This window comes from Eubalaena glacialis, chromosome 1 (genome assembly GCF_028564815.1).
Source record: "Eubalaena glacialis isolate mEubGla1 chromosome 1, mEubGla1.1.hap2.+ XY, whole genome shotgun sequence".
NCBI lineage: Eukaryota > Metazoa > Chordata > Mammalia > Artiodactyla > Balaenidae > Eubalaena > Eubalaena glacialis.
The window spans coordinates 124,532,097-124,545,966 of NC_083716.1; the positions used below are offsets into that span (position 1 = coordinate 124,532,097).

The 13,870-nt window shown below is 42.8% G+C and overlaps 2 protein-coding genes across 2 annotated transcripts in view; one reads left to right on the forward strand and one right to left on the reverse strand.

The window, feature by feature from the left end:
• The window catches only part of GPR39 (G protein-coupled receptor 39), a 236,502-nt gene extending 228,631 nt beyond the window's left edge, over nt 1-7,871 (forward strand). Inside the window, exon 3 of the mRNA XM_061199340.1 lies at nt 6,383-7,871. Within this exon, the coding sequence (XP_061055323.1) occupies nt 6,383-6,891 (509 nt within the window). The 3' untranslated portion in view covers nt 6,892-7,871. The remainder of the gene's footprint in view (nt 1-6,382) is intronic.
• LYPD1 (LY6/PLAUR domain containing 1) overlaps nt 7,330-13,870 on the reverse strand; it is a 58,173-nt gene continuing 51,632 nt past the window's right edge. Inside the window, exon 3 of the mRNA XM_061199354.1 lies at nt 7,330-7,612. Coding sequence (XP_061055337.1) covers nt 7,377-7,612 — 236 coding nt within the window. The 3' untranslated portion in view covers nt 7,330-7,376. The remainder of the gene's footprint in view (nt 7,613-13,870) is intronic.

Genomic DNA, 13,870 nt, shown 5'->3' on the forward strand with positions numbered 1-13,870 from the left:
AGGTTTGCGCTGATTTGGGCTCCTCGGGTCGAAGTCAGTGAGTGAGTCAGTGTCTCAGCTGGCTGGCAAGAGCAGATTGGCAAACACGACAGAACTCGAGAGCGCTAAAACCTTTTATTGAATGTATTTGTCTCTTCCTGGCTCTTCATTCAACCCAACCATATGTTTCCTTTCCACCGGCAACTGTGATTTTAAACGTCAGTTGACAAGCAGGTGTTCTGCACACTGCTATACGCAAGTTAATTTATTGCCCACAAACTGATGCAGTGCTCTCTCTCGCTGGTCTCCATTCCCACCAGCTCCACCCAGCCCTTTGTTCTGGCCACACTGAGCCCTGCAGCTCTCAGAAAGGAGCGGCCCTTGCATTCCTCCATCCCCTGTTGGTGCTGTGTCTTGGCCTGGCTGCCATTTTCCAGGCAAACTAACTCTTACTCTCCTTTAATTTTTTTTTTTAAAGATTTTTTTTTTTTTTTGATGTGGACCATTAGTAAAGTCTTTGTTGAATTTGTTACAATATTGCTTCTGTTTTGTTTCGGTTTTTTGGCCCCGAGGCATGTGGGGTCTTAGCTCCCCGACCAGGGATCGAACCCGCACCTGCTGCATTAGAAGGCGAAGTCTTAACCACTGGACCGCCAGGGAAGTCCCCCTCCTTTAATTTTCTGAGTGTTCCCACCTGTGGGAAGGTCAGCCAGCCCTGCTCATTGCTGCCGTAATGTTCTGTCCAGATTGCTGTCATGGCCCTTTGCAGAAAGTCACCAGGCTGTGGCTGCCTCATCCTTCTCAGCTTTTTATCATCAGTGCCTTGGACAGGGGCTGTAACTCCTGCTCACCGTGGTTGGGGTTAGAGAGAAATTGGAATATTGGGGCAGGAAGAGACAGAGAGCTCTGCTAACCACTGAAATCCTAAATCATTCTCAATATTCCCCAGGGCTTCAGTGATTCAGTGAAACAGGACTCCAACAGGTGGAAAAGTAAATCTTTGTGATTTCTTTAAAAGCAAACAAAATAACTTCACTTGAGGAAGGACCAAATATCCAGATCTTTTCCTCTTAGGACGAGCGAAATATCCTTTTGTAGCAGGTGCTTACGTAAGGTAGATGGATGGGCAGATGGATGGACCAATAGACAGATACAGATAGGCGAATGGATGGATGGACAGATTGGGTGGATAAAGGGTGTCCTTAAGACTTGCTTATCAGGGCATGACCTGGAATCATATTTTGTTTTCCAAACAAACATTCTTCAGCTCCTTTGGGTGAACTTCAGCTTCCTCTGGGGGGAATATGTGTGCTCCAGAGCTTTGTCCCGTGCCTGTTCTTGAGGGACCTGGTTCTAAAACGGAATCCAGTGTCTCGAGGTGTTGTGCTGACTTGAGCTGGGGTCTGAGATGGACCTGCCTCTCACTGAATTCCATGCTGTGAATGGTTAGCACTTGAGCCAAAAAGTGAAAGACAAAACCATCCCACTACATTTAAAAATAATGAAAAGCTTTTTGGTCAATTTCGGGTGGAATCCAGTGTTCTGAGCAGTGGTCCTGCCACCGTGACCTGTGAGATCTTGAGCAAATCACTTAGCCTCAGTTCTGTCACTTGTAGGACAAGGGAGTTCTCTTCCTGCTGTCCCGTTTTCTGATGAGTGTGAGTCATTTCTGGGGGACTCACAAATAGTTACCTTCACTGTAAAGATTGGAGGGGAGAAAACAGAGCACGAGGTCGGATGTATGATGCCGCCACATCCCAGGTGGCATAGCTTAATGCACTTCTGAAGACTAAACCAAGCAGGCTGACTCGAATGCTGTTGAAATAGCAGGCTTCAGTGCAGGACGCTGTTGGACATCTGCATTACTTCTGTTTTTTAAACAGTACTCTGCTGAGAATAAATCTGTGTCACTGTCTAATGGCTCTTGTCATTTTAGTGCAGTGATCAAGGAGGAAAAATGGAAGTACTTTATGTGGAAGAACAGGTAAGATATGAAGGTACCCAGAGTGCACAGCTGTCGGCAGTACAATACAGATCTGTCAACAGTTTCACTTAAAACAGTTTACCTGCTTTACGTGACTGAGTTCAGTTCACTGATCTTCATTCAAGTTCACACTGAAGTCATTTACCTGCGGGCTACAGATTACACCACACAGACCGAAGCATTATAGATTTTTCCAAATGTAATATACAAGTCCAAATTGATTGCAGCCCTACGTAAATTTAGTCAAATCTTTAATATGCTCTATTAAGGCGTGAATAAAACTTTAAAGCTTTGTCTCCGCTACAGCGTAGCTGGGACTGGAGCTGAACCAGTTGTGAACAGCCAGAATAAAAAGTCACTGTTGGACATGGTGTTTATTCTCAGCAATGTGTCATCTAAAATAATGAACTTTGTTTTCAAATGTAAAAATGAGCAATTCACTTATTATAAAATGACAATTTTATAAGGGGGCTAGTTTGACTCCTCTTCTGACACCACCAAGGCTAACCTCTGTTACATTGTCCATGGGCACACACCTCATGCTGATCATTGACTGTACCTGGGTGCCCAATGCTCCATTTTCCTAGCACAGAATCATCTTTCAAAGCACAAGAGCAAAGGTCCTAGCTATTTTCCCCACCTCCAGTTGAGATGGGGAAGTATATTCTAGCAGCCCTGGCAGGTATTTGGCACAATCTGTTTTATTCCAGAATGATAGGCAAGGCTTAGAATGAGGAATGCAAAATAAAATTGTGTGTGTTCAGAATTATTTATGCTTTAAATAATTTGTAGTCCCTTATAGGGAAGGCTTTCTGTGAAAAGACTGGATAGACTTGTCTACACTATAGTGGATAATGTGTATTCAGAAATACGATCCAGATTCAACCTTGGTTGCATTGTCAGAATCTTAGGAGGATAAATACAGGCTGGGTGGGAGATTCTGTGAGGGTTTCTTTGGTTTGGCAGGACTCTCTGGGTATGTGGCTGGGAAGTGGGGAATGGGAGGAGAAGGAAATAAGGAGCCTTGCTGCTTTGGGCAGCGTCTATGAAGGATTACTTTAACCTGTGGCGTAGCCACTAGCCAGAGGGGGCTGGTCCCAACTGAAATGTGCTGTAAGCGTAAAAGCCACACTGGGTTTCAAAGACTTAGTAAGAAATGTAAGAAAATGTAAAACACTGCATGAATATTTTGATTCGTTGCACGTTGAAACTGTGTGTGAAATGATGATATCTGGGGCATACTGGATTAAAATCATTAAAATTGATTTCACCTCTTACTTTTTGAATGTGGTTGAGATTTTAAAATTACATATGTGGCTTGTATTTCTAATGGACGGTGCTGTTTAATACCTGTGATGTATGGTGGGATTATGGCTCATGTTTACTTTCTTGCTTGTGTTTTATTTTTCAAATTGAAAATGTGAGAGACAATATTGTCTTGGAGAAAAAAATATATATATAGCTTGTGGATTTTGGAGTCCAGCAAGCATGTGTCTTGGCTATAGCTAGCCCTTGGGTAACTAACCTCTGAGACTCAACTTCCTCATCTAGAAAATTAAGATAATAACAGTTTCGATCTGATAATAACAGTTTTGATCTCAGCAGGTTGTTGTGAGAAATGCATGGGAAATTAGCAGAGAGCACTTATCACTGAACTAACACAGGGAAAACGCAATAAGCAATCGGCATGGTTCTTTCTTAATCTCAGGACCTGTCCAGTGCCTCATCTTTTAATCCCTGACCATTTCAACTCAGTTCCTTGTTTCGTTTCTTCCCCATATTTGTATTTTCTTTCATGTCTATCTATCTATTTACTTCTACACCCAGAAGGCTAACCTTTCCCTTCTTTTTCTCATCATTGAAAAAATCTCTCGTCTGGTTCCCCATCTTCTTACTTGTTCAGACTAAGGTACCTCCTACTTATTTACTTCAACTGTTCAGAGCAAGAATTCTATCCTGGCTAAAACTATAAACCAGCCACAATCCTTCATCTGCCCTTGTCTGGATGCCTCCTCCCGGGGATGCTGGGTCTTGCCTTTTATGGAACTCTGCTTCTTTTGATGGGATGGTCAATCAATCAAAGGACGATTGACTCCAGGCAAAAGGGGTGTAGGTAATGGGAGAATAAGGGTCATGTAAACAAGAGATCCAGAGAACAGGACAGGAGAAGAAAAATCGTGTAACTTCTCTCCTTTTGCCCCCACAAGGCTGCCTTTTCTTTCTCCTTGCCTTTCTTCCGTTGGCTTTAGAAGCTGTGCTATGTTCAACCATGGTAAGTACTAGGTGGTTCTCGTTGCCTTTCTAGATTCTTGCACCTGCGAGCACAACCTCCCACAGTGTAGCATGGCACACATCTAAAACCCTGTGCTGTTTCCACATTCTAAGAAATAAGTCCTTAAATGAAGATGGTTATATTACTTGTTCTCTGAAATTCAGTGGCAAGGAAGAGAAAAAGATAAAAAACTTTGTGATGATATGTTGTTTCGCTAGATGAGTTACCTGATTCCTTCACAATTAATAAGATGAACCTCTCAGCCAGAGCTACATGAGATAAAAAACAAAGAGAAATAACTTAAGAACACACTTGGAATAGCATTGGTGGCTGGACACTGGAAACCCCGTGCCTCTTAGAGTCCCCGATTTTCCTATGCAGGTTTTTTTTTTTTTTTTTTTTTTGTAATCAGAACTATGTTGATTTTTGTTCCCATCTAGCAGCTGTAACTAGGTGCTACAGCCTGTACTCTTAAGGTGATTTTTTTTTTTTTTTGCCTTTCATCAGATCAATATGTTACTTTGCCTGTTTTATTTTTAGATTTACTGAGTGTTCTGAGGGTAGCAAAGGAAAGAAATAAGCAAATTGGTTTGTATTTCAAGTGCGGGCTGAGGTTTGACTCCAGAAACTTGTCAAACCTGTTTGGAAATTTAACAGGGGTACAGGTTTCACGGGTCTTCTTTGCTGACAGCTGGCATTTTTGGAGGATTTGTTGTTGGGAGAACTGAGTGATTTCAGTGCCAGAGGACATAACGAGGGCCCCTCTGCCACCCCAGGCAAGGGATGCTTAGGCGAGTGTGTGCGGGAGGGCCAACCCTGGATGGATAAACATGGCTGTTTTTCCTGGAGCATTTATTAATGAAATATTTACCACTGATCCGAGGCAGGAGGGGTCGTTGCCAACAATCACTTACCTGTGGCTTCCTAGAGAATCAGAGGGTTTGAAAATGTGAATGAATTTTTCTTCTTAAAATATTATATAAATTTAGGAGAGGGAGGAAGAATCTGAAAATCCAAAACAAACACAGCTCTAAGATATCAGCTGTCCACATAGAAACTTACATTCTGGTGTCTTGGCTCCCCAAGAGAAGACAGCAAATGCTCTGCAGATCCCTGATCTTCCTTTTCTTATTTACTCTTTTGGTCACTGTGGATAAATACTCATGACACTTGTGATATCAGTTGTCTATGGTGTACATAGCATCTTGTTCTCTGTCAGAGGTTGTAGAAAGAGCAATGATTGCGTGACTCAGAATGCAAATATGTGGGCGTGCAGACATCTGTCCATGCAGTCAACTTTTGATCCTCTGGGGGACCACTAAGGGGTATCGTTTTAAGAGCCTGATCTTTTCTGGGCGGCTGACAGTACAGCTTAGTGCCACAAAGGCAGTGAGCTAGTGAGTTACTAGCTGAACTCGAAGTTTTATATTTTCCATGGTTTTTGGATAATTATCTTTTTTTCCCCCATGAGGCTCAAATATACGACACATCTAAAAACATCTGTAAAGAAACAGAAGTGCTGCTGCAGGTGCGAGCGCTGTAATTACAGGTGTGCATGCCTACTAAATATATGTCCAAAACACACATTCAGTGACCGGCTACTCCTGATTTTGCCTCCCCTGAAATTGAATGCAAAATTAGTGTCGCTAAATATACTTCTTTGTTACCAAAGGGCTGCCACTGCCCTTTGTCTTGAAACTAATCATTGGGCTGTCTCTAGACAAACATTCTTTAAAGTACAAATATTGTTTCATCTGATGTGGCTATACTGTATCCATCTATTCCTTAAAGGCCAAAACCAGATTTATGGACTACATAAAATGCTTTCTGGATACACAAACAACAATGAAAAAACATTTTTTTAAATTAACAAACAGGCATCAACAGGTATAAATAGTCTAAAGCATTTAATGGTCTTTAACACAGTCAACGCCCCTGGCCTTGAAACAGTGTTAAATTCTTTTTTTGCTAGTGGCAAAAAAAGCCATCAAGCAAGCCCAACTTAAAAATTTGGTACCATTTCCTGGCCAGTAAGCACAGAACTGAGGGGCTCAATATTTTATGGGTATCTTTTTTGTTGTTGTTGGGCTGATGATTTTTTTTTTTTTTTTTCCCCTCTCTCTCTCTCCCCTCTCCTGCCTGCTCAGGGCTGATCGTTGTGACGTTGGCCGTCTGCTGGATGCCTAACCAGGTTCGGAGGATCATGGCTGCGGCCAAACCCAAGCACGACTGGACCAAGTCCTACTTCCAGGCGTACATGGTCCTCCTCCCCTTCTCGGACACCTTCTTCTACCTGAGCTCGGTCGTCAACCCGCTGTTGTACAACGTGTCCTCGCAGCAGTTCCGCAGCGTGTTCGGGCAGGTGCTGCGCTGCCGGCTGACGCTGCCACACGCCAACCAGGAGAAGCGTCTGCGCGCCCACGTGGCCTCCACCGTGGATAGCGCCCGCTTAGCACGCCGCCCGCTCATCTTCCTGGCTTCCCGGCCCAATTCCTCTGCAAGGAGAACTGACAAGGTTTTCTTAAGCACTTTTCAGAGCGAGGCCAAGCCCGACTCTAAGCCTCAGCAGTTGAGTCGTGAGTCACCGGATCCCAACTCGGAGGTGAAACCTGCCCACCCTGCCGCCGAAAATGGTTTCCAGGAGCATGAAGTGTGACTGTCCGTAAAGGAAGGAAGGAAAGCTGGAGCACCAACAGGCCCTCCCCACACGAAAGCGACGGTTACCTTCATGCAGCAGTGACAACAAACTGTGCCCCCATCATCAGGGACAGGAGTGGAAGACAGACAGACAGGGGCCTGGGGAAAAAAAACAGATGGCCACTTAAAAGTGTCACTTACGTAAGGGCTAATGCTGCTTCCAACCTGGCCTCAACTCTGGCCCATCTGTATCCATTCCTCCTCCTTCCTTCCATTAAGGACACACTGAAAATTCAGTCAAACTGAATGTATCCAGAGCTCACAAAAAGTTTTTTGTTTTTACACTGAGCTCTTTCACTATTTGCAAAGGAACTGAAAGAGAGAAAACGGATTCCCCTCGCTACCCGGAATAAAAGGACACCCAGAAAAATCTCAAAATCTCAGGGGGCTGGGGGGAGGCAGGCCAGAAGAACAATGCAGGAGGAGCTGCTGTCTCCTTCAGCTTCAGCAGTGTGCCAAGAAAAGGCCTAATTTGAGGAGCAGGATGGTGCTGGGGAGCCCTGGCCGAAGGGCTGGGGCAGAACTGCTCCTTTTCTTGGGCCGGGGCCCGTTGCAAAGAGGGGTGTTGCAGCAGCTGATGCACACGGAATTCAGTCTTCCTGGGGAGCAAAAGGATTGGTACCCAGCCGAGGCGATGAGGCAGGCCGCCGACGATGCACACGACTTGCGGTACAGGATTCCTGCAACACAGACCCAAAGGAGCGCGGTTAACCAGCCTGCACTGGCCACAAGACGGCAACCCTCTGAGCCCAAATCCCCACGGAGAGCGCTGTCTTACTTCTCCTACAGCCCAGAAACTTGGTGTGGCCAGGGAGCTGCTCCAGCTTGTTTTCATTGAGCCCCCCCAAAATACATGACGTGTGCAGTGGAGAAGGCAGGCATCATTTCACTTGCTTCTGAGATGCCAGTACCAGTGAATAAAGAGCTTTTACAATCAAAGTTCATTTTTGTTTAAACTATGTACTAGACAGAACTTCTTTTTATGTACTTTTTTGGTTCACACTGTCTCATGCCAGAGAGGATGACAGGCTGCACTTCAAGATCTTATCTCTGTTATTACTTTATAAGCGACCACAGAGAGATGGCTCTCAACTATGTGTTTATTAAATCCTGGAATTCTCTCTCTCAATAAAAACCAAACTCCAAAGAGAATAAATCGATCAGATCACTACCAAAGAGGCCCTGTGTGGGTTCAGTGAAGGGAGGGGGGGGCCTGGCTGACAGTGTACCAAACACTGCCTTGTTCCAAGGGAAGTTTTGCCCTTAGAACATATGGCCATTTGCCAGGTCAGCACCACACAGCCAGCACTTATTAACACATACTGTGTGGGCACATAAAGGGTCTTCCCAATAAGACTGGAGGGCCCATCTTAAGGAGCTCGTGTGTCAGGTCCAAATTGCAGCATAATCATCAAATTAAGGTGTCGGGTAATCATTTGACTTTATAAAGCTGGAAGTTTATTCAAGTAATAGCTAAGCTTATTAAATACTTTCCTGAATGCCAGGCACTCTTCAGATGGCTCCTAGCTCATTTACTACCTGCAACAACCCTACAAGAGAGGGCCCCAAGATCATCCCCATTTTGCAGATGGGGATCCTAAGGGCAAGAGAGATTTAATAACTTGCCCAAAGCCACACTTCTAGAAAGTAGAGCACCTGTGATTTGAACCAAGTATTCTGGTCCCATGCTGTCAAATCTGTAGTACTATATAGCAAAGCAGCCAGCCAAGTTAACCACAAAATGGTTTTGTTTTTTGCAGGGGGAAGACTACTTTGAAAATAGCTTTTGGTGTGTGTGTGTGTGTGTGTGTGTGTGTGTGTGTGTGAGAGAGAGGCCGTTTTGTATCAATGAACTACTTTTCTTTTTGGACATACAACGTCCTACTAAAGCTGAACCTCAAAGTGATGCCTGTAGCCCATGTGCTGCCCTGCATGTCTGACGGATACAACACATTAACCAGTAGCCAGGGCTCCCTCCCCTCTGACTCCCTGCAGGCATGTGTGTTTGCAAGCATTGCTTCCATTTGGGCCCCCATCCTCCCCCTTGAGAACTGCTACTTTGGATGCTAGAGAAACAGTGGAAAAAAAACTGAAGTGCCTAAAACTCCCAAGTGGGAGGTAAAGAAATACTTTAGATTTTATATTAAACATGCAATTTTATGTCATTTCTATAACTGCATGTTTGTAAGGATTGATTTTGTAACTCTGTTAGAAAAACCTGGAAGGTAGCTGGTCTGGTAAGAGAAATCCCATGGACAGAGGATGTGTAGGGGGAATGAGGAGCACTGTTTAATTTCTAAGGAACATGCTACAGAGTTCCCAGAGTGTCTACATTTTCTAACCATTGCCCATTTTAGGAAATTAAGTTTCACTGTCTTTTTATTCTTAAATATTAAAAGCCACTAACTGTCAGTTGTCAGTTCAACTTCAGTAAACTTTTTTCCTTTAAATAAATTTTAAAAATTAAAAAATATGTACTGAATACATCTTTTACTGTAAAAACGTTCAGACAGATCAGGTGAAAATGCTCCTTGACCTCTCTCCTTCCAATGCTACATCCTCCTCAGAAGTAAGCTCTCTTATCAATTTGGGATGCCTCCTTCCAGGCCTATTTCTATATATTTACATGTGTGTCCCTGGAGAAGAGGTCTGTGCATATGTCCTAATAGCATAACATAACATCCTATATGCTGTATATATGTATATCCTATTTGCATTTTCACTTAGTGACATGGCTGGGGATATATTTTTAAGTCTAACTTTGTAGGACTGAGAGTCAGTGATGAGGTAAGTTAGTTAGATAAATAACACAAGATGGGTGCCCCAATTTTTGTGACTGCTGCCCAGGGGACATCTCCAGATCACTTGGCTCTGATGGCCAGTGGGGCCTACGCTTGCAGTCCTGCAGGACTGTATATATTTGCATCTTTAAATGTTGCTGCCAGAGGGTCTGCCTTCCAATCAGCCTGAATCTAGGTGCTGAGATCCTCTTCTTTGGGGCACTAACTGATCTCAGCACACACTCAACTATGGGGACCTATTAGAAATAAAATAGGCTGCTTAGACAATTGGAAAGGTTGAAGAGATAACCAAAAGCTGGGGTACAGTTGAATGACAAGGTACATCTACACTAGGCCAGCCCTTCAAGACTGGGAGAGGTGGCTGTTTCATCTAACGCACAGAAAGCAAAACAAGTCATCAAAAGGGAGAAAAAGATGAATATGGTCCAAACAAATAAGATAAAACTTGAGAAGAAAATTTTAATGAAACAGGTAAGTAATTTACAAGAAAAAGAGTTCAAAGTAGTCATCTTAAACATGCTCATTGAACTTGGGAGAAGAATGGATGAACACAGTGAGAACTTCAACAGAGAGAGAGAAAATATAAGAAAGAACCTAACAGAAGTCACAGAGCTGAAGTATACAGTTATTGAACTAGAAATGCACTAGAGGGGTTCAAGAGCAGACTAGATAAAGCAGAAGAAAGGATCAATGAACTCAAAGACAGGGCAGAGGAACTGACCCAATCAAAGAGCAGAGAAAACAAAAAGGAATGGAAAAAAAAAAAAAGGGAAGATAGCTTAAGGGACTCATGAAACAACATCAAGTGGATTAATATTCACATTATAGGAGTCACAGAAGGAAAAGAGCAAAAGGGGTAGAAAACTTATTTGAAGAAATAATGGCTGAAAACCTCCCTAACCTGGGGAAGGAAACAGACATCCAGATTCAGGAAGCCCAGAGAGTTCCAAATAAGGGGAACCAAAAGAAACATACATCAAGACACATAATAATTAAAATGTGAAAATATAAGGAGAGAATATTAATGGCAATAGAGGAACAACCTGTTACTTCAAAGGGAACCCCCATAAAATGAGCAGCAGATTTTTCATGAAAAACTCTGCAGGCCAGAAGGGAGTTGCACAATATACAGGCATACCTCAGTTTACTGCTTTTTGTTTTATTGTCCTTCACAGATACTATGTTTATTACACACTGAAGGTTTGTGGCAACCTGAGTTTAGCAAGTCTATCAGCACCATTTTTCCAAAAGCATTTGCGCACTTCATATCTCTGTGTCATGTTTTGGTAATTCTCACAATATGTCAAACTTTTTCATTATTATATTTCTCATGGTGATCTGTGATCAGTGATAATTGATGTTACTATTCTAATTGTTTTTGCTTTGTATTTTTTACTTAAGATATGTACATTTTAAAAAGACAATGCTATCTGCATACAATAAATTACAGTATAAACATAACTTTTATATGCATGGGGAAACCAAGAAACTTGTATGACTTGCTTTGTTGCAATATTTCCTTTATTGTGGTTGTCTGGAACCAAACCCCAGTATCTCTGAGGTATGCCTGTATTCAAAGTGCTGAAAGAAAAAAAAAAACTTCCAAACAAGAATATTCTATCCAGCAAAGTTATAATTCAGAATTAAAGGAGATACAAAGTTTTCCAGACAAGCCAAAGCTAAAGGAGTTCATCACCACTAAACCGACCTTATAAGAAATGTTAAAGCAGCTCATTTAAGTTGAAAAGAAAAGGTGTTAATTAGTAACAAAACATATGAAAGTAAAAATCTCACTAGTAAAGGTAAATATATAGTAAGTGTAGTGGATTAATCACTTATAAAGCTTGTATGAAGGTGAAAAGACAAAAGTAGTGAAAACAACTAACTACAATAATTAGTTGAGGGATACACAAGATAAAAGTAAAATATGAGTGGATGCAAGATAGCAGAGTAGAAGGACGTGAGCTCACCTCTTCTTATGAAAACACCAAAATCACAACTAATTGCTGAACAACCATTGACAGAAAAATGCCGGAACCAACCAACAAAGATATCCTATGCCCAAAGACAAAGAAGAAGCCACAACGAGATGGTAGGAGGAGCACAACTGCAGTAAAAGCAAATCCCATACCCGCGGGGTGGGTGACCCACAAACTAGAAAATAATTATATCGCAGAAGTTCTCCCACAGGAGTGAAAGTTCTGACCCCAAGTCATGCTTCCCAGCCTGGCGGTCTGGCAATGGGATGAGGAGCCCCCAGAGAATCTGGCTTTGAAGGCCAGTGGGATCTTATTGCAGGAATTCCACAGCACTAGGGGAAACAGAAACTCCACTCTCGGAGGGCACACACAAGGTCTCGTGCACACCACTGCCCAGGATAAAAAGCAGTGACCTCATAACATCCTGGGCCAGAGCAACCTGCTGGTATTGGAGAGTCTCCAGCAGAGGTAGGGGGCAGCTGTGGCTCAGTGTGGGGATAAAGACCCTGGGAACGGTAGTTCTGGGGAGTACTCAGTGTCATGAGCCCTCCCGGAGGCTGCCATTTTCTCACCAAGATCTGGCCCCACCCAACTGCCTGTAGGCTCCAGTGCTCGGATGCCTCAGGCCAAACAACCAACAGGGCAGGAACACAGCCCCACCACCCATCAGCAGGCAGGCTGCTTAAAGTCTTCCTGAGCACATAGCTGCCCACTAAACAAATCCCTTACATGGCCCTGTCCACCAGAGGCACAAGACCAGCTCCACCCACCAGTGGGCAGGAACCAGTCCCTCCCACCAGGAAGCCTGCACAAGCCTGTTAGACCAGCCTCATCCACGAGGGGGCAGACAGCAGAAGCAAGAAGAACTACAACCCTGCAGCCTGTGGAGTAGAAACCGCAATCACAGAGAGTAAGGCAAAATGAGGCAGCAGAGGAATATGTCCCAGATGAAGGAACAAGATGAAACCCCAGAAGAACAACTAAGTTAAGTGGAGATAGGGAATCTGAGAAAGAACTCAGAGTAATGATAGTAAAGATGATCCAAGATCTCGGAAAAAGAATGGAGGCACAGATTGAGAAGATACAAGAAATGTTTAACAAAGACTTAGAAGAATTAAAAAACAAACAAATAGAGATGAACAATACAATAACTGAAATAAAAAATACACTAGAAGGAATAGCAGAATAATGGAGGCAGAGAATAGATAAGTGAGCTGGAAGATGGAATGGTAGAAATCACTGCTGTGGAACAGAATAAAGAAAAAGAATGAAAAAAAAATTAGGACAGTCTGAGACACCACTGGTACAACGTTAAATGCACCAACATTCGCATTATAGGGGTCCAAGAAGGAGAACAGAGAGAGAAAGGACCTGAGAAACTACAGAAGAGACAATAGCTGAAAACTTCTCTAACATGGGAAAGGAAACAGTTACCCAAGTCCAGGAAGTGCAGAGAGTCCCAGGCAGGATAAACCCAAGGAGGAACACACCAAGACACACAGTAATCAAATTAGCAAAAATTAAAGACAAAGAAAAAATACTAAAAGCAAGAAAGGAAAAGCAACAAATAACGTCCAAGGGAATTCTCTTAAGGTTATCAGCTGATTTTTCAGCAGAAACTCTGTAGGCCAGAGGGAATGGCATGATATATTTAAAGTGGTGAAAGGGAAGAACCTACAACCAAGAATATTCTACCCAGCAAGGCAGAGAAATCAAAAGCTTTACAGACAAGCAAAAGCTAAGAGAATTCAGCACCACCAGACTGGCTTTGCAACAAATGCTAAAGGAACTTCTCTAGGTGGAAAAGAAAAAGGCCACGACTAGAAACAAGAAAATTATGAATGGAAAAGCTCATCAGTAAAGGCAAACATACAGTAAAGTTAGGAAGTCATCCACACACAAATATGATATCAAAACCAGCAGTCATGAGAAAAGGAGAGTACAGATGCAGGATATTGGAAATGCATTTGAAGTTAAAAGACCAGCAATTTAAAACAATCTTGTATATATATAGATTGCTATATCAAAACCTCATGGTAACCACAAACCAATAATCTACAATAGATACACAAACAAAAAAGCAAAAGAAATCCAAACACAACGCTAAAGATAGTCATCAAATCACAAGGGAAGAGAACAAAAGAGGAAGGGAAGAAAA